This window comes from Chiloscyllium punctatum, chromosome 8, assembly GCF_047496795.1.
Source record: "Chiloscyllium punctatum isolate Juve2018m chromosome 8, sChiPun1.3, whole genome shotgun sequence".
NCBI lineage: Eukaryota > Metazoa > Chordata > Chondrichthyes > Orectolobiformes > Hemiscylliidae > Chiloscyllium > Chiloscyllium punctatum.
In genome coordinates this window covers 124,362,724-124,384,194 of record NC_092746.1, presented here as the reverse complement: position 1 = coordinate 124,384,194, position 21,471 = coordinate 124,362,724, and the positions used below count along the sequence as shown (strand labels likewise).

The following is a 21,471-nucleotide window of genomic DNA, read 5'->3' as shown; positions in this document are numbered from 1 at the left end:
ACAAATAATGACTTCAGCTTCAAGTAAATCTGAGAACTGCACAGAATTCACATTGAAATGCCGGTTGACGGGATGGTGAGGAACTGCAAAAGGTCACAAAACATCAGATGCGGCAAGTCATAGATGCATTGGAAAGTTTTCTGCTGCTAAAGATTCGATACAAGTGTCAACTGTGGTTGAAAGAGTCAAGGCTGTGTGTGAAGACACAAGGTGGTAGGAGCATGGACTGAAACAGTAAAAACTTGATCAATACTGTCCCCACTCATGACAACTTATCATTATTATTCGGTATCAAGAAGCTTGTCGGGCATTCTGCAGCCCTAACATGACACTGATTTTACACTGATTCAATTGGAACCAGACAGGTTCATCTCATACCAACGTGACTGCACCAATACACTGTGATAGGTCAGGACTTTGTTTTAGGAGTAAGTGAGGACTGCAGATGCTAGAGATCAGAGCTGAAAATGTGTTGCTGGAAAAGCGCAGCAGGTCAGGCAGCATCCAAGGAACAGGAGAATCAACGTTTCGAGCATGAGCCCTTCTTCAGGAATGAGGAAGAGCTCATGCCCGAAACGTCGATTCTTCTGCTCCTTGGATGCTGCCTGACCTGCTGTGCTTTTCCAGGACTTTGTTTTGTCACATAACTTGTTTTTAATTGACATAGAGTCTCACTCTTTTCCTTTCCAAGGAATTCCAGTCAACTCTGCAATGAAATCCTCTCTCATCCACCATCACCGATGATAATGGGAACAATACAATGTTTACCTTCTTGCTGTGCTTCTCAGTTGCACGGGTCCACTGTAACACTGGAGGCGACAGGTTGAAAAGGTTGGGTGCATCAACTCTACCCACTGCTGGGGGTGCAGCTCCAGGTAACAGAGCAGAGTTTCAATTCCTGCAAGTTAAACAGAAGTGTGCCTGAGTCATCAATGTCTTGGAACCAGTGGTGGAAAACCAACACTACATTCCTGTGGCAACCTGCTTACATCAAGAACGTGGGCACTCCAAAACCTAGAACGTTGGTGAAAAGTACAGCCAATATTCAGCTCTAGTTCAGTTCCTGTTGTTTTATATGTAATATATAGTGGGTTATTTTGAAGTCTGATATCCAGCCACAGACAAGTTAACACTGGGAGAAGCACTGCCACCTACCTTCCTCTCGGAGGTCTAACATCTCCACAGTTTTCTGGATTGACATTGCCCTCTCGTGCCTGTGGCACACCCTTGGAGAACTTCCTTCAAATTCTTTGAGGGGCTGAGCTCCTTCAGGGGGCAGCTCCTCAGATGGGTCAGGCATTTCCAGCAACTCATCGTCTGTGATGGCCCTACACTGTCATGAAGGGGGGAAAAACAAAACACAGGAATCTAGATCTCCAATGTAAAATCAAACAAGCTATACCAAAAGAGAAAATGCTGGAAAATCTCAGCAGGCCTGACAAAGGGCCAGTTAGACTCAAAACGTCAGCTCTTTTCTCTCCTTACAGATGCTACCAAACCTGTTGAGATTTCCAGCATTTTCTCTTTTAGTTTCAGATTCCAGCATCCGCAGTAATTTGCTTTTATTAAACTATAATGATACATTATTTCAGGAAATCAGACACCTAAAAAAAACACCTGATCACCGATGGTACTATACTCTCACTACATCTTTTTAGTCAACTGCTGCTTCAACACACCATGATGCTTCCTGGTCAACATCTCTATGCTCCACAACCACCTGACAAAGGAGCAGTGCTCCGAAAGCTGGTGCTTCCAAATAAACCTGTTGGATTATAACGTGGTGTTGTGTGATTTTTAACTTTGTTCAAGACTCATACTGAGTTCAATAATTTTAGGTGCTGTAGTCCTTCTCCCAGGTCCTTGTTCTCCCTCCAACACCAGGCTTTGTCATCATATGGTCTCCTATCACAACCATCCTATTGTCAGCTCCTAATGGCCCCCATTAGCAGCTATTGATTCTCCCAGGCTGACCTTTACCCAGTCCTTTGGTAAAAACAATGACTGCAGATGCTGGAAACCAAATTCTGGATTAGTGGTGCTGGAAGAGCACAGCAGTTCAGGCAGCATCCAAGTAGCTTCAAAATTGACGTTTCGGGCAAAAGCCCTTCATTTACCCAGTCCTTTGTCTGTCCAATTGGTTTTCTCTCTCTGGGCTTCACCTATCATTTAAGTCTCCCCTTCTTTCCCATTCCATCTTCAGCATATAAACCAACCTTACCAAGCTAAAATCAACTCTGAAGGAAGGTCACTGGACCCAAAATGTTAATTCTGCTTTGTCTCCACAGATGCTGCCAGAGTTGCTGAGTTTTTCCAGCAATTAAAAATACTTCACAGTTATATGTGTTTAAATAGGTCCAGCAGTCGATAGAACATAAATAATTAAGAGCTGGATTTGGCAATTTGGTCCAATGAGCCTGCTCCAAATTCTCTAGATCATGGTTGATCTTGGGTTTCATCTCCAACACCAATATTTTGCAGCATACAGTCCATTTACAAACATTATTCACAAATTTGTGAATAATACTCCACTGCTAAAATTTGGTAATCTTGGAAACTTGTATTGCATTAGCTTTGGAATGTTAATTGATTCCTTTAAAGGTGACAGTTATTAACTGTGGAAATAACTGCTGCTCCATCACTAGTCAGGTCATTCTGGGAGCTTGCTTGTTCTCTTGACATTCACAATTCACATTTTAACCAATTTGTCATGTCTTTCATGGTTCTAATCTTTCCCCAAATAAAACACCCAAAATATTCCAGACTTTTTAAATGTATATAAATGTGGTTCAGTATTGCATTGAGAGCTATATTAGAGAGTTGACCTGTGATGAAAATGGGGGCGGGGGTTAAAGAAGAAAAATAAATAAATCAGTGAAGCATGAGACTTACACTGACACCCTGCTGTGTCTGATAAATTTGATGGCATTTGCAGGGTTGGAATACTTTCTGTACCAGTTTCTTGACTGTGTAATAATCCACAGTGTCAGCATAAATGTGCCGTCGCAGTTCATTCATATCTCCACCCTGAGAAGAAAAGCCCAGCAATTAAACAGACCATCAAGGATTTGCCAGTTAAAAACACTGTTGGCCAAACAAGATTCACATGAAGGATGAGAACACCCAAACTTTTTTGAACATTTTACTTTTGTGCACATGCACATGATAGGATTGCCAATTCTGCTTGCACATTTCACCACCACGTCACCCCCACCCTTGCAATTCTGCCATTAGTTTCCTAAACGAATTACCCGGCAGGATTACAACATTCCCAACCACTTGTGAAAAGTTGGGGGTGGGGGAGTGTTGAAATGGATTAAAAGTAGCTACAGGACTGTGACAGCTGAACAAACTCAACAAAAGTTCAACAAAACTTGGTCCCACAAAACAATCGGTCTTTATTAACAAGGAAACTGTACAGAGAGTGGCTGAACTTGGAAAAGAAAGAGAGTTGAATACAGCATGGAGTCTCTCTCACAAGTTCACGCTTACAGAGAGAACAGCAGGAATCTTTATACTTAAAATTTATCAACAGCTATCAATAACTATCACTAGAGTTTAGTCACCCATTATACCAGTACATTGAATCCTGATCTATGTTATTATTTCCAAGGTTTATAGAACAAGAACCAAAGAAAATTTACAGCCCAGGAACAAGCCCTTCGGCCCTCCAAGACTGAGCCGATCCAAATGTAATGTCTAAACCTGTCGGTCAATTCCTAAGCATCTGTATCCCTCTGCTCCCCACCTACTCATGCATTTATCCAGACGCATCTTAAATGAATCTACCGTGCCTGCCTCTACCACCCCTGCTGGCAACGCGTTCCAAACACCCACCACCCTCTGTGTGAAGTACTTGCCGCGTGTATCCCTCTTAACTTTCCACCTCTCACCTTGAATTATATTGCTTTCCCAAAACCTTGTGCCACATACATTATCTCATAATTTCATCCTTGTTGGGGCTCAGAGGATTCTGTGAAATATCTTTATTTGGGCTTAGCCAGTATCCCAGATTTTATATGGAGCCAGCCAAATCAAGGTCTGCCGAGATGGGCTGCATGGTGGCACAGTGGTTAGCACTGCTGCCTCACAGCGCCAGAGATCCGGGTTCAATTCCCACCTTGGGCAACTGTCTGTGTGGAGTTTGCACATTCTCCCTGTGTCTGTGTGGGTTTCCTCCAGGTACTCTGGTTTCCTCCCACAGTCCAAAGACGTGCAGGTTAGGTGAATTGGCCGTGCTAAATTGCCTGTAGTGTTAGATGAAGGGGTAAATGTAGGGGAATGGGTCTGGGTGGGTTGCTCTTCGGAGGGTCATTGTGGACTTGCTGGGCCGAAGGGCCTGTTTCCACACTGTAAGTAATCTAATCTAGCAAGGTTAAAAAATTTATGTGCACTTAGCCTACTTCGAGTCCTGCTGAGGTTAGCAATGCTTTGATCTTTGCAATAGTCTTAACTTGTGTTACGGTACAACCAGGGGTTAGCCAGTTTTCCCATCATGCAACCATCTGTTTCATACAATTCCACAGGAAGGGGTTGCGGAAAGAGGGAACTGTCAGCATTCTGTTTGTTTACTGATAAAGAAGGAAAACAGAAATGCAGATGGAGAGGGACCAAGCTGATACATTATGCCATGTTTCTCTATTCCTCCTGGAAGACCTGTTGAGTACTGCCAAAATTATTTGATTTTCATTAAATTCCAGTCTTATTATAGCCAATTGGATGGCCCCTACTGGTTTAGTTATCTTTGTTAACACATTCAAAGACAGATATACGAGACAGAGGAAAAAAAAATCCTTTTTTTTCCCCACCCCAAACCATCCTTGAATGGAGTGGATCTCTGAGAAATTTCAGAGAGCATTTCAGAGTCAACCATACCGCTGAGAATCTGGAGTCAAATGTAGGCCAGACCAGGTAAGGAAGGCAGACTTCCTTCTCTAAAGGAACATGGAAATAGAAGTATGTCGTTCAGACTATCAAACTTACTTTATCGTTCAATATGATCATGGCTGTTGGAACACTTCAATACCTTTTATCCACATAACTCTTATGCCATGGTAAATCAAAAGTTTAATCAATCTCTATTTTAAATAAACTCGAAGATGGAGTTTCACAGTCCTCTGGGATAGAGAATTTCAAAGATTCACCGTACTCTTAGAATAAACATTTTTCCATATCTTGAAAACTTTTGAAATTAGTCTTATTTTTTCCAAGGGGAACATAGAATTCTATAATTTAGTATCTCTCACCATTTAACCCATCATGTCTGTACCAGTTCCCAAAAGAGCCTCCTGTACTCCAGCCTTATCTCTGTAGCCATCTAACTTCATCACTTTCAAATATATACCCAACTTTCTTCTGAAACCTCCCGTGGAACCACCACTTCACAGGCAGCTCATTCCAAATCCTAACAACTCTCCAAGTAAAGACATTTCTCCTCATCTCACTCTAAGCTCTCTTGCTGGGAATCTTGAAGTTGTGACCCCAAGTTACTGACTTTCCAAACAGTGGAAACAAAATATACTCAGTGAGGATCATAAGGATAACTTACCACAGGGTAAAAAAGTAACCCTTGAGGGGTTCAAAGAAGTTAAGAAGCTCTGGTGTTTTCATTCTAATAAAGTGGGCCACACAATCAGTGAAAGCCAGGTGTAGGAAAACTGGAAAAGCCTGGGAGTTTTGTTGGACTAGTAACAAAAAGCACAAGGGAAGTGAGACAACCGACTCAGAGTGTACAAGATGATCAGAGGATAATTAAGGAGGAAATGCCAGATCTGCTTAAAAAATATACATGCAAGGGTAACGTTTATTCACATAGGCCAGGAGCAGCAGGCAAGGAGGTTACAATATTAAGGGACACAGGGTCCTTTCAGTCTGTAATGCTGAGGGAGGAGGCGATATGTACTCCTGAGGGACTATTGCCAGAAAAGGTACTGGTAACAGGAATTCATGGTGAGACAAAACGTGCTCAGTTATGTAAAGTGCGGCTAGAGAGTCCAGAGAAGAGCGGAGAATTTGTGGTAGTGTACTGGATAAACTCTCAGCTCCAGGAATATAATTTGTCTTGCAAATGATATAGCTGATTCACCGGTAGACGCGCTGCCTACTCTAGCTGAAAAGCCAGTGGAGACGCAGGCAACTGAAGACTTGGAGAATGGTTATCCAGGAATTTTCCCTGATGACAGAGGCACAAGCTTAAGCAGGAGAGTTCAAGAGGCATAGATAAGGAAGCTGACATAGCTTTATCACAGACTCTTTTTGATCAGATAAGTGGGTCAGAGCAGAAGCAACTAGGTAAACATGCCAGTATATTTAACTCTGCTGTGCTTATGGAGTTACAGCAGAAAGACGAGAATTTAAAACAGTTAGGAGAGTGAATGCATCCCTGCCTGTTATTACTTAACAAACGATGTCTTAATGAGGAAATGGGGACCATCACACATTTAAGCAAATGAAAAATGGGTAAAAGTTCATCAGATTATTTTGCCAGTAGGGTATAGAAAGGAGGTGCTGCAAGTGGCATATGAGCCACCACATGGAGGTCATTTAGGGGTGAGGAAAACACAGGCTAAAATACAAAGACATTTTTACTGGCCTGGGCTACACAAGGATGTCGTTGAATTTTGCCAGATGTGTCACACGTCAGCCAATCGGAAAACCACAGGCAGTAATAAAACCTGCACCTTTAATACCTGTGCCAGCATTTGAGGAACCTTTCACAAGAGTCTTGATTGATTGTGTAGGTCCCCTACCTCAAACAAAAAGTGGTAATAAGTATTAATAACAATAATGGATGTGTCAACTTAATTTCCAGAGGCAATCCCACTACGCAACATCACAGCTAAAAGGGTTGTAGAAGAATTACTTAATCTTTTTAACTAGATATGGACAACCAATAGAGATCCAGTCAGATCAAGGATCAAACTTCACATCCAAACTATTCAATGATGTAATGGATAACTTGGGAATAAAGCAATTCAAATCTACTGCATACATCCAGAATCGCAGAGAGCACTAGAGATGGCATCAAACGCTAAAGACCATATTGACGGCTTATGGTCAAGATTATCCAGATGATTGAGTTAAGGGAGTTCCTTTTGTACTTTTTGTAATCAGAGGTGCACCAAATGATTCGACAAATTCAGACTATTTGAATTAACTTTTGGGCATGAAGTAAGAGGACCGTTAAAACTGATTAAGGAGAAATTAATAAGTCACCCATTTGGACTATGTGTCAAATTTTAGAGAACGATTAATTAGAGCTGGAGAATTGGCTAGATAGCATTTAAAAGTATCACAGCATGCAATGAAACAAGAAGTGGATAAGAAATCACAAATTCGCAATTTTCAATTAGGGATAAGATATTGGTGTTAATTCCAGAAACAGGTGAGCCTTTAAAAGCAAGGTTTAGTGGACCATATCAAATCAAGAAGAACTCCAGACAGGAAGAAATCTCACAGAGTGCGTCACGTGAATATGCTCAAAAGGTATTTTGTTCGGGAAGGAAAGCAAGAGGAGAAGGTGTTAATGATTACAGTACAGAAGGAAGAACCAAGTTCAGAGGATTCTGCACTGGCCATTCCTCAAATCAAATTGGACAAGGAGGAAGTTGTAAAAAATTGGGATAAATTGAGTTACCTTCCACAAGAAAACCGAAATGATCTTAAGAGTTCGTACTATGACATGGGGAGATATGTGGAAATAAACTGGGAAGTACAAACCTAATTGTGCATGATGTAGATATAGGAGATGCTATTCCGATTAAGCAACATCGTTACAGGCATAACTCTCTAAAGCTGGCACAGGTTCAGAAGGAGACAGAGCGTATGTTCCAAAATGGCATTATCAAAGTGAGTTACAGTGACTGGAGCTCACCCACAGTCATGGTGCCAAAGCCAGATAGTACCCAACAGTTATGTGTGGACTGTCGCAAAGTCAACGCCGTTACAAAGACTGATACATATCCAATTCCACAATTGGAGGACTGTGCCGAAAAAATGGGACAAGCAACTTACATTTCTAAACTGAACTTGCTCAGAGGCTACTGGCAAGCACCTGTCAGAGAGAACAAAGGCGATTTCAGCTTTCATTACGCCAAATGGACTATATCAGTTCAAAGTCATGCCATTTGGTATGAAAAACGCTCCAGCCGCACTTCAGAGACTGACTAATAAGGTAATTGCCGGATTACCCTATTATGTGGTACATATTGATGACCTGGTGATTTTTAGTAACTCGTGGAAGAACATTTACAGCATTTATCGGACTTGTTTAATCGACTTTGGAAGGCAGGCTTGGTGGTAAACCTAGCTAAAAGTGAATTTTTAAAGCCCAAGTCACCTTCCTGGGCTATATTATTGGACATGGGCAAATAACCCCACAGGATATGAAAACGAAAGTAATTGGGGAAATGAAAGTTCCTGGGATTGAGTGGATTTTATCGAATGTTTGTGCCAAACTTTAGCAGCGTGACTGCTCCATTTACTGAATTGTTAAAAAAGATCAAGAAGTTTCAGGGGACAGTGGACTGTCAAAAGGCATTTGACAGCTTGAAGACTGTGTTAACCACTGGATTACATGACGATGCCATTGATGTGGGTGTCGGTACGGTGTTCCTGCAGGAGGATGACAAGGGAATAGAAAGACCCATCGGGTATTTTTCCAGGAAGTTGAACCTTAATCAACAGGAATATTCATCAGTGGGGAAAGAAACTTTAAGCTTGGTGTTGTAATTACAACATTTCAGTGTTTATATTACCAGCAATGCATCTGAGACTATTGTACACACTGATCGTAACCCATTGACCTTTGTGGAAATATTTAAGGACAAAAATGCCAGACCGTTTAGATGGAGCTTGTTGTTGCAGCCATTCCATTTGACAATTGTGCAGGTGGCAGGTCGCGAAAACATGATTGCCGAGGCTCAAATGAGATACGGGGGCATTTGGTGGAGCGTGCGCCATGGCCTGAATTTACATGTGGTTGTGCATATTTGTATGTGTATAGTCAGTATAGTGTATACGTGTGTTTTAGACTATTAACCAGTTTGTTTTTGAAGGATCTTCAAAATGAAGCCATCTTGTGGTATTGATGGTTCATTTTTTTTAAGGGGGGAGGTGTCACAAAGCTGGTCCCTTTTTTCTGTTCCTTTTCTCAAGGATACTGTGTCCCTAGTTTCTGTCAGAGGGGTCCTAAACAGCTCCTGGTTCTGATTAGACTGGTTTGGTCCAGACATTAAAAGGGTATTGAGAGGCCGTTTTGTTGAAATGTAAACAGATGAGACTTCAGTCCAAAGTGGTCATGTTTTAGAAGTGACCTATATAATGAAAGGGGAATGGTCAGCTCTCTAGCTGAGCAGTTCAGTCCAGAACTAGTTCAAAGTTCAGCAGAGAGCTGTGTGGAAACAGGTTGCAAAACTCTCTCTTTCCTTCTGCCCTTCTAACTTCAACCTGTAAGCATTTGTTCCATTTTTACTGTTTTCTTTAAGGGGGCATACTTATTGGGACTGTTGTGTATATTCAGAACAGCATAACTAAGTCTAATTTGAATAGCCAGAGTTCTGTAGGGGTTCTTTGTGCTTCATTGTGTAATTTTGTGAATAACTTTGTCTGTTTTAAAACCTGGTAGTCAACCTAGCTAACTTCAGGTCATTTTCATTGTACATTTACTGAAACAAATTGCAAAGTTATGGTCTGGGCTGTCCGCTTAAGAATATTTTGAGTGTCTGGCCTAGTCCATAAAACACTGTCAAAATTGGTGCATAATGTTGGACACCTCAATAAGGTCACCTTGTAATCTTGTCTGCTCCGAGCAGAATAAGCCCAACTTCTCTCATCTTCCCTTGTATCAAAAACTACTCATTCCTGGCATCATTCTAGTAAATCTCCTTTGAATTCTCTCCAGGACTTTAACATTTTACCTTAAATAAGGTGCCCAGAACTGAACACAATACTCCAAAAGTGGTCTGACCAATGATTTGTAGAGGTGTAGCATCACTTCATTGCTTTTATACTCTTATGCCTCTATGTATAGACCAAAGGATCCTATAAGACTTAACAACTGATTCAACTTGCCTAGCCACCTTCATAGAATTATGAACGTGAATCCCAAGGTCCTTCTGCTCCTGTACTCCCCTTAAAGCTGTACCATTGAGCCTGTATTGTCTCCGTATTTCTTCTAGCAAAATGCATTGTCTCTCATTTCTCTGCATTGAGATTCACTTGTCCGGTGTCTGCCCATTTGTCCGACTTGTTGATGTCCCTCTGAAGGTCACTCAGTATCATCCTTACATTTCACTAAATTTGCAGATGATACTGAACTAGGGAGGATAGAGATTTTGCCCTCAACACCCATCTCCAAATCGCTTATATAAATCTGAAAAAGCAAGGGTCCCAAGACTGATCCTTGGAGAATGCGTCTTTCAACTAGGCTCCAGTCTAAGAAATGCCCAAGTACATAAGATGCACAAGATACAGGAGCAGAATTAGCCATTGGGCCCATCAAGTCTGCTCCACCATTCAATCATGGCAGATGTTTCCATATTCTGTCCCAACGCTAGTTCTGGAAACTTTCATAACCTCTGTGAGCCCTCCGCCACTTAAACTTTTTCCATAATTTTCCACACAACTGAACCCACTCCCAAGTATTTAGATTACAGCCCTATACAGCCCTAGGTGTGGGACCTGCCAGGACTCTAGTTCTATACCTACCCTGGTTCCCATTCTTTTACACCTAACTTGTAATCCATGCTGTCAAGGATCCATCAATCCCAAATATTTCGGATTTGTTAACCAACCTGCCATTTGGCACTGTACCAAATACTTTCTGAAAGTCCAAATATACAAGATCCATAGCACTACTCTCATCCACTGGCCATTAAAGAACTAATTAAGGGACCCAGTTAAATTTACCAGACATGATCTGCCCTTGACAAAGCCACATTGACTTGCTTATTTTTCTCTAAACGTATACAGAAACTATCTTATCCTGTACTATGGTCTCTACCAGTTTTCCAACTATTGCTGTCAAGCTGACAGCTCCCCCCAGGAAACAACAGACCTATCTTTGACCTTTCTTAAAAAAGTGTCACAATTGCAATCCTCCAGTTTCCAGGAACCAATCCCTGTTTGGAGGCCTGGAAAACTTCTGTCAACAGCTCTGCGATTTGCTCCCTTACCTCTCAACAATCTTGGAAGCATCTCTGGGGACTTCTCAACCTGGAGTGCTGCCAGCCTTTTTAGCATATCTCCTAGACCTATCGCTACCCTGCTCAGTTGCTCAACACCCACATTTTCACCTGGGTCAGTGTCACTGCCTGTTTTTAAAAAACTTGGTAAAGATAGAAGCAAAGTACTCATTTCACAGCGAGAATTCAAGAGTGAATGTTTCAAGTCCAGTGACCTTTCCTCAACTGGACACAAAATGTTAACTCCGATTTCGCTCCACAGATGCTGCCAGACTTGTTAAGCTTTTCCAGCAATTCGGTTTTTGTTTCGGATTTACAGCATCTGCAGTTCTTTCTGTATTTACTCATTTAGTAGCTCTGCCATACCTTTTGCCTCAGTAAGCAGCTTACCCTGCTTCTTCCTATGGGTCCCATTCTATCCTTCAGTAATCTTTTACATTTGAAGAACATCTTATCACTTATTTAGCACAGCCTGCCATTTTTTCCTCACACTTCCTGTTAGCTTTCTTTATTCCAGCCTTAGCCTCTCTCCTGCATTGAAGATATTCTTCCTGATTTCTATTGCTATTATTTTTCCGATACGTACCACATGCCTTTATCTTCTTTATTTTCTCATCAGTATCAACAGCCCCAATTTCTTCAATTTTTTTCCTCATAACTGAAGTTTCACGTTTCTGAACCATTCTTGTAAATTGCTTCAGCCCTCTCTCCAATGCATTCACATCTTTTCTATAATATGGCACCCGCAACTGAACACAATACCCTTGCTGAGGTCTAACAAGTGTCTTATACAAATTCAATATCACCTCCTTGTTCATGTCCTCTGTTCATTCACAGGATGTGGATGTCACTGGTTGAACCACCATTTAATGCCTATCCCTAGTTGTTTTAGAGAAGATGGTGGGTGGCTACCTTCTTGAACCACTGCAGTGTATCTGGTCTCGGCAGGCCTACAATATCGTTTGGGAAAGTTTCAGAACATTGACTTGGCCACACTAAGGAATTGCAATATATTTCCAAATCTGGATGGTGAGTGGCTTTGAGTGGGAGGGGGCGGCTGTGAGGGAGAATTGTGGTTGGTGGTGTTCCCAAGTATCTGCTGCTGTTGTCCTACTGAATGGTTGTGATTTTGAAGTGTGTTGTCAAAAGGAGCTTTGGTGAATTTTTGCAGTGCATCTTGTGGGTGGTACACACTACTAGTACTACTAAACATCAGTCGTGGAAAGACTGAATGTTTGTGAATGTTGTGCCAATCAAGTGTGCTGCTTTGTCCTGGATGGTGCCAAACTTCTGAGTGTTGGTGAAGCTGCACTCTTCCAGGCAACTGGGCATATTCCTGACTTGTGCCTTGTGGACAGGCTCAGGAGGAGACCTATTTGCTGCAGGATTCTTAGCTTCTGGCTTCACTTGTAGCCATTGCAATTATAGGGCTAGTCCAGTTCAATTTCTGCTCAATGGTCAACCCCAGGATTTTGATGGTGGGGGAATTAGCAATGGCAATGCCAGTGAATGTCACAGGTGATCGTTACATGCTACACAAGTGCCAGGTAATGTAATTTATCAGTGGTTGGTCTAAGCCTGTATATTGTCTAGACCTCGCGGCATGGAAACATAGGCTGCTTCAATATCTGAAGAGTTACAATGACATTGACAATTATGCAATCAGTAGATATTCCCACTTTTGACCTTGTGATGGACAGAGGTCATTGATCCTGAACTGATGGTGTGCCACAGGGATCAGTGCTGGGGTCACAATAATTTACCATCTATATTAATGGCTTGGATGAGGGATGCGAATGCACTACAGCCAAGTTTGTGGATGACACAAAAACAAGTGGGAAAGCAAGTAGTGATGAAGACAGAGTCTTCACAGAGATATAGATGGGTTAAACAAATGACCAAAAACTTGGCCAATGGAGAAATGGGGAAATGTAAGGTCATACATTTGGGTAGGAAGAGGAGGAGCTGAATACTATTTAAATGCTCAAGATGTTTGGGAGCCCTGATCAATGAATCACAAAAAAGCTAGTATTCAAATTTAGCTGATAATGGAAATGGTCTTAATTCCAAGGGAAATGGAGTATAAAAGTAAGGACCTTTTGCTAGAACTATACTGTAGTGATTGTAACGAGGTCAGCCAGATGGACTTCATAGAGTATGAGTTCCCTGATTGGGACTGTTAATGAGGTTGAATCAGGGAGCCCTGGCTGACAGATATAAACAAGACTGTCAGTGGTTCTGTTCACTCTGACAGCCGACTCTAAAGAAGCTGCATCAGTGTCAATGCCTTTCCACATGTCAATAAAGGGTGACTTGGTGATCGGATTCCATCCTGTGTGGAGTTATTTCACATACAGACACTAGTCAATATCACAGCTGAAAAACTTAGATACGGAAAATTATATCAGTCATGGTTTTTCAAACGTTTCAGCACATCCTCCTTAACATCAATCTGTTTGAGTTCACGAGGCATTGGTTCACGAGGCTGATACTAGGATGGTGGGATTTTATTATGAGTTGAAATATAGAAGAATGAGGGGTGACCTTATTGATACATACAACCCTGTTAGGGAACCTGACAATGTAGATGCAAAAAGATTGTTTCCCATTGTGAAAGTGTCTAAGACTGCAGGGCATAATCTCACAATCACAGGTCACCAATTTACAACAGAGATGAGGATGAATTTCTTCTGAGGGTAATGATTCTGTGGAATTCTTTACTGCAGAGAGCTATAGAAGCTGGGTCATTATTTGTATTAAAAACTCTACATTTATGTGAGGAACAAGAGGATGGCCAGAGTGAGGGTAGTGGAGGGAACTTGTGTCTGGAGTCAGAGGTGGTAGGGGAGGCTTTAATGAATACTTTGCTTCAGTATTCACTACTGAGAGGGACCTTGACTTTTCGGAGGACAGCATGAAACAGCTCAAACAGGTTGATGTTAAGGAGGATGTGCTGAAACGTTTGAAAAACCATGACTGATGATAAATAAATCCTTTGGACCAGATGGGATATACCTTAGGTTACTGCAGGAATTGAGGGAAGAGATTGCTGCATCTTGGGGAATGATCGTTGCACCCTCACTGTCCACTGGAATAGTGCCAAATGATTGGAGGGTGGCAAATGTTATTCCCTTCTTCAAGATAGGTAATAGGGATAATCCTGGGAATTACAGACCAGTCAGTCTCATGTCTGTGGTGGGCGAAGTACTGGAGAGGATTCTGAGAGACAGGATTTATGACTACTTGGAAAACTACTGTTTGATTAGACATAGTCAGCATGGCTTTGGCTGGGGTGGGGGGTGGGGGAGGGCGTTGGGGGGGGTGGTGGTGGGGAGGTTGCAGGTCATGCCTCACAAGCCTTACCAAATTTGTTCAGGATGTGACAAAACACATTGATGATGGTAGAGCAGTGGATGTGATACATATAGATTTTACCAAGGTTTCCCATGGTAGGTTGATTCAGAAAGGAAGGAGGCATGGGATACAGGGAAATCTAGCTGTCTGGATACAGAATTGGCTAGCTTATAGACGACAGAGGGTGGTGGTAGACGGAAAGTATTCAGCCCGGAGCCTGACAACCAGTGGTGATATACAGGGATCTGTTCTGGGACCTTTGCTCTTTGCAATTTTTATAAATGACTTGGATGAGGAAGTGGAAGGGTGGGTTAGTAAGTCTGCCAATGACACGAAGGTTGGTGGAAGGGTGGATAGTGTGGAAGGCTTCTGTAGGTTGCAACGGGACATTGACAGGATGCTGAACTGGGCTGAAAAGTGGCAGATAGCGTTCACTTTGGAAGGTCAAATTTGAATGGAGAATACAGTGCTAAAGACAGAATTTTTGGCAGAGTGGAGGAACAGAGGGATCTTGGAGTCCACATCCATAGCACAGATCCCTCGAAGTTGTCACCCAAGTTGATAGGGTTGTTGAGAAAGTGTACGGTGTGTTGCCTTTCATTAGCCAGGGCTTTGATTTTAAGAGCTGTAAGGTTATGCTGCTGCTCTATAGAGGCAAAGTGAGGACTGCAGATGCTGGAAACCAGAGTTTAGATCAGAGTGGTGTTGGAAAAGCACAGCAGGTCAGGCAGCATCCGAGGAGCAGGAAAATTGACATTTTGGGCAAAAGCCATTCATCAGGAATAGAGGCCTCTATTCCTGATGAAGGGCTTTTGCCCGAAACATCGATTTTCCTGCTCCTCGGATGCTGCCTGAACTGCTGCATTTTTCCAGCACCACTGATTTAAACCCTGCAGATCTATAGAGTCCTGGTTAGACCATACTTGGAATATTGTGTTCATTTTTGGTTGCCTCAATATAGAAAAGATGTGGAAGCTTTAGAGGAGATTTACCAGGATGCTGCCTGAACTGGAGGACATGTCTTATGAAGAAAGGGAGCTAGGCTATAAAGTCATACAGGTGTACGGCACAGAAATAGACCCTTCGGTCCAACCTGTCCATGCCGACCAGATATCCCAACCCAATCTAGTCCCACCTGCCAGTACCCAGCCCATATCCCTCCAAACCCTTCTTATTCATAAACTCATCCAAATGCCTCTTAAATGTTGCAATTGTACCAGCCTCCACCACTTCCTCTGGCAACACATTCCATACACGTACCACCCTCTGCGTGAAAACGTTGCCCCTTAGGTCTCATATCTTTCCTCTCTCACCTTAAACCTATGCCCTCTAGTTCTGGACTCCGCCACCCCAGGGAAAATACTTTGTCTATTTACCCTATCCATGCCCCTCTATAAACCTCTATAAGGTCAACCCTCAGCCTCCGACACTCCAGGGAAAACAGCCCCAGCCTATTCAATCTCTCCCTATAGCTCAAATCCTCCAACCCTGGCAACATCCTTGTACATCTTTTCTGAACCCTTTCAAATTTCACAACATCTTTCCGATAGGAAGGAGACCAGAATTGCCCACAATATTCCAACACTGGCCTAACCAATGTCCTGTACAGCCGCAATATGACCTCCTAACTCCTGTACTCAATACTCTGACCAATAAAGGAGGTGGTATGGTGGCTCAGTGGTTAGCACTGCTGCCACACTGCACCATGGTCCCAGGTTCGATTCCAGCCTCGGGTGACTGTGTGGAGTTTGCACATTCTCCCTGTGTCTGCATGGGTTTCCCCTGGGTGCTCCGGTTTCCTCCCACAATCCAAAGATGTGCAGGTCAGGTGAATTGGCCATGCTAAATTGCCCACAGTGTTAGGTGCATTAGCCAGAGGGAAATGGGTCTGGGTGGGTTACTCTTCGGAGGGTCAGTGTGGACTGGTTGGGCCAAAGGGCCTGTTTCCACTCTGTAGGGAATCTAATCAAACACATTCTTCACTATCCTATCTTCCTGCAACTCCACTTTCAAGGAGCTATGAACCTGCACTCCAAGGTCTCTTTGTTCAGCAACATTCCCTAGGTCCTTACCATTAAGTGTAGAAGTCCTGCTAAGATTTGCTTTCCCAAAATGCAGCACCTCGCATTTATCTGAATTGAACTCCATCTGCCACTTCTCAGCCCATTGGCCCATCTGGTCAAGATCCCATTGTACTCTGAGGTAACCTTCTTCACTGTCCACTACACCTCCAATTTTGGTGTCATCTGCAAACTTACTAACTGTACCGCTTATGCTCGCATCCAAATCATTTATATAAATGAAGAAAAGTAGTGAATCCAGCACCGATCCTTGTGGCACTTCACTGGTCACAGTTGTGGCACTCCACTGGTTCTTTTATCAATTGAGAGAAATGGGATGAGAGGTAACTTGATAGAGGTGTACAAGATGATGAGATGATGTGGAGGAGTTGATGTTGATCTGGGGTAGACAAGTTAAAAATCACACGACACCAGGTTATAGTCCAACAGGTTTATTTGGAAGCACTAGCCTTCAGAGTGCTGCTCCTTCATCATGTTGTTGTGGAGCAGGACCATAAGACACAGCATGTATAGCAAAAGATTACTGTTTAATAAACTGAAGCCATATATTGAACAAACCTAGATTGCTAGGTTTGTTTAATATATCATTTCAGTTGAATGACACTGTAATCTTTTGCTATAAATTCGGTGTCTTATGATGCTGCCCCACTAGTTACCTGATGAAGGAGCAGCACTCTGAAAGCTAATGCTCCCAAATAAACCATTGGACTACAATGTTGTGTGGTGTTTAAAGATGATGAGAGGCATAGATAGAGTGGATAGCCAGAGACGTTTTCCCAGGGTGGAAATGTCTATCACAAGGAACCATAATTTTAAGGTGATTGAAGGAAGGTTTAGGGGAGATGTCAGAGAGTGGTGGGTGCATGGAATACACTGCCTGTCCGATACATTAGGGACATTTAAGCAACTCTTGGATAAGCACATGGAAGTTAGCACAATGAAGGGTTTGATGTTACAGTAGGATAAAAGGTTGGTACAACATTAAGGGCTGAAGGGCCTATACTGTGCTGTACTGTTCTATGTTCTCTATGTTCTAAAACAAAAACAGATCTCTAATCAATAATGGAATCAAGGATTATGACGAAAAGGCAGGAAAATAGAGTTGCTTATTATCAGATCAGCCGTGATCTCACTGAATGGCAAAACAAAGCAGTTGAATTGCCTACTTCTGCACATTTGTGGTGTGGTCTTCTCGATAAAGCAACTCAAGGTAGTTGAGCTGAGGATGGGGAAACTGGATGCTTTATTAATTATTCTTTCTATTGAATGCATCACCTCACACTTCTCTGCACTGAACCTCATCCTTCCACTCCAGTATGGAGTTCCACACTGTCCTCACAGTTTGCAATTTTAACAAGTTTAGTGCCATTGTGGAAAATTGAAAATTGTCCCCTGCACATCAAGATCCGGAATATTAAATGCATTAACAGGAGGAGCAAAAATCCCAGTATCAACCCATAGGAAGCTCCACTGTGCACTTTCCCCCTCCCCCCAGAAATACACAGAGCACTGCCAGCAGTCGCTGGGTTGCAAATGGGTTCAGTTGTGGAGTGCAGAGTTGATTTGTAAGGGACACAACATGGGAACTGCAGAACAGTGAAGGGGGGTGGGGGACTGCAGTGTAACCCGGTGTTGTGTGATATTTAACACTGTGCTCAGTAGGGGAGCAGTGATAAAGCTGACAGTGTTATTGTGCTGCACAGCTCTCTGTCTGCCCACCACCGGGAAATGCAGTGAGTGGATGAGTTTGTATTAATTATTCCCAGGTTTGAGATGTGGATGTGATGAGGGTGCCCCAAGTCTGTGGTGAATGAGCAAGGGGCAGTGTCTGGGGCTAGGACAGACCCCCCCGGGGTCACTCTGGGGGATGGAGGGCACGGACACCGGGGAGTGGTTCTACCACCAGCGCCTGGCTGACGGCCTCTACCTGATCCGGGAGCGTTACTTCGAGTCGGGGAACCGGGCGAACATGTGGCTGTTGCGGGGCTCCGATCGGGACCTGGTGGTGGACACGGGCCTGGGCCTGGGCAGCCTGCCCGAGTACCTGAGGCGGCACGGCCTGCTGTCCGGACACCGGCCCCTGCTCGCCGTCGCCACCCACGTCCACTTCGACCACGCGGGCGGCCTGCGGCACTTCCAGGGCGGCCAGGTGGCGGTGCACCGCGCCGAGGCGGAGGCGCTGGCCCGCGGCGACCAGCTCGAGGCGGTCAGCTGGCTCAGTCCGCGGGAGCTGAGGCGCCCGCCTCCCGGGGCAGGCCCAGGATGGACGGCCCGCGGTTACCGGGTACAGGCCGTCAGGGCCGGCCGCCTGCTGGAGCACGGTGACCTGCTGGAGCTGGGGGACACGCAGCAGCTCCGGGTGCTGCACACCCCCGGGCACTCCAGGGGCAGCGTGTGTCTCCATGAGGCCAGGCGCGGCCTCCTGTTCACCGGGGACACCCTGTACCAGGGGGCTCTCATTGACTGGCTGCCCCACAGCGATGTGGGCCATTACCGCCGGAGCTGCAGGCACCTCCTGGAGCTGCTGGACCAAGGCCAGGTACACACCGTGCTGCCCGGGCACTTCGACCCCTTCGGGCCCGACACGATGCGCAGCCTGGCCTCTGACTACCTGGCCCGGGCTGGGCTCTGCCACAGGATTACGGCCAGTGCCATCGGCTGCCTGGCAAACGTAGCACTGAGGGGGAGGCACTTGACCAGATGACCAGCCAGAGGGCCAGGACACCATCCACGGGGACAGGACAGGACACCATCCGCGGGGCCAGAGGGACAGGCCAGGACACCAGCCACGGGGCCAGATGGACAGGCCAGGACACCATCCACGGGGACAGGACAGGACACCATCCGCGGGGCCAGAGGGACAGGCCAGGACACCAGCCACGGGGCCAGATGGACAGGCCAGGACACCATCCACGGGGCCAGAGGGACAGGCCAGGACACCATCCACGGGGCCAGAGGGCCAGGACAGGACACCAGCCATGGAGCCAGAGGGACAGGCCAGATCACCATCCGCGGAGCCAGAGGGCCAGGCCAGGACACCATCCATGGGGATAGAGGGCCAGGACAGGACACCATCCACTGGGCCAGAGGGCCAGGACAGGACACCATCCACTGGGCCAGAGGGCCAGGACAGGACACCATCCGCGGAGCCAGAGGGACAGGACAGGACACCATCCAGAGGGACAGGCCAGGACACCATCCACTGGGCCAGAGGGACAGGCCAGGACACCAGAGAGCCAGGTCAGGCTAGGACACCATCCAGGGGCGAATGTGATTACATCAATATTAGAAAACAAACTTGATTTATCCAAGCTTTTTTAAAACAAAGTACACTCAAATTTATACTGCAGATTACTTATACAGTATTTTAAGAAATGTTTTCCAAAGAAAATGTTTACCATAATAACAAATCTTTCAGCATCATTACTTGATTTCTCTGGGTTTTTATTTTATGACTTGAATTACTTTGTTATCAGCTAGGAAGTCTATTTACTTCCATTGTATGCACTTTTTCACATTAATTAACACTTAATTACAAAATGGAACAGCTTAAACTTGATCAGTGTGAATTTCCACTGTCTGGCTCCCCTGCAATCAATGTAAAGGTACAGTTCTAATCTCCAGTATCTAACAAGAGTGATTGAATCAAGGCAGTTAACTTATTACTCAATACCTCTTGAACTCCAATGCTCTTCCAGCACCACTAATCCACCTCTAAATATTACTTCATTCATTACTTTTTTATTTCTATCCTAAATCCTATTTCCACAAGCATTTAAAGCTTGTACTCTTTTCACACACCGTGCCAGCCTGACAAGCTTTTATAGGCAATTTCCATTGCAATTTAGGAAGGGAATGTGAACGTGTTTAATTCATTAAATGAAAATATTAACAGCTATACAATTATTTTTCAAACCTTCTGATTGTTGGGTATCAAGGGTCTTTTCCCTGGGCTCGGGGAATCCAGAGCTAGAGGACATGGGTTTAGGATGAGAGGGGAAAGATATAAAAAAAAGAGACCTAAGGGGCAACTTTTTCACACAGAGGGTGGTACGTGTATGGAATGAGCTGCCAGAGGATGTGGTGGAGGCTGGTACAATTGCAACATTTAAGAGGCATTTGGATGGGTATATGAATAGGAAGGGTTTGGAGGGATATGGGCCGGGTGCTGGCAGGTGGGACTAGATTGGGTTGGGATATCTGGTCGGCATGGATGGGTTGGACCGAAGGGTCTGTTTCCGATCTGTACATCTCCATGACTCTTGAATGGTCCTATGTTCTGAACAAAATAAAGAGGGGTGGGGGTCCCTCGTGTTTGTGGGAAAAGAAAAATACAGCTGAAGGCTTGCTCGTGATCAGTTTGTTTCAGCTGTTTGAAACATGCCAGACTGACTTCAAGTAACAGGAGGATCTGACTGCAAAGAGATAGCTAACCCGACTGTTTCTGTACCAGTTGAATGATAAGCACAGAAGATTGCCATTTTGACCACTGTGTCTCTTCTAGCTCTATGAATTACCCAATTAGTCCCATTCTCTGTCAGCACAGCTCTGCAAATTGCACCTTTTCAAAAAAACATTCCTACTGAAAGATGCTGTTGAATTTGCTTCCATCACCTTTCCAGACTATACATTTCAGAGAACATCATCTTTCTACGTTAAACAAAGAAATCATTTCTCCTCTGATCATAGAACTGTATAGAACAGAAACAGACCCTTCAGTCCACGCTAACCAGATATCTTAAATTAATCTCGTCTCATTTGGCAGCAATTGGCCCATATCCCTCTTAAACCCTTCTTATTCATATACCCATCCTGATCCCTTTTAAATGCTGTAATTGTCCCAGCCTCTATCA

At 44.1% G+C, this 21,471-nt stretch overlaps 1 protein-coding gene and 1 pseudogene across 5 annotated transcripts in view; one reads left to right on the top strand and one right to left on the bottom strand.

The window, feature by feature from the left end:
* recql4 (RecQ helicase-like 4) overlaps nt 1–21,471 on the bottom strand; it is a 79,191-nt gene that overhangs the window by 12,530 nt on the left and 45,190 nt on the right. For 4 of the 5 annotated variants that reach the window (XM_072576415.1, XM_072576416.1, XM_072576419.1 and 1 more), the window contains 3 exons: nt 2,893–3,027; nt 1,156–1,333; nt 769–898 (listed from right to left, as the gene is read on the bottom strand). In XM_072576415.1, the coding sequence (XP_072432516.1) occupies nt 769–898; nt 1,156–1,333; nt 2,893–3,027 (443 nt within the window). The remainder of the gene's footprint in view (nt 1–768; nt 899–1,155; nt 1,334–2,892; nt 3,028–21,471) is intronic. The other variant, XM_072576418.1, reaches the window with a different exon arrangement.
* LOC140480876 (acyl-coenzyme A thioesterase MBLAC2 pseudogene) lies at nt 18,109–20,041 on the top strand (annotated as a pseudogene).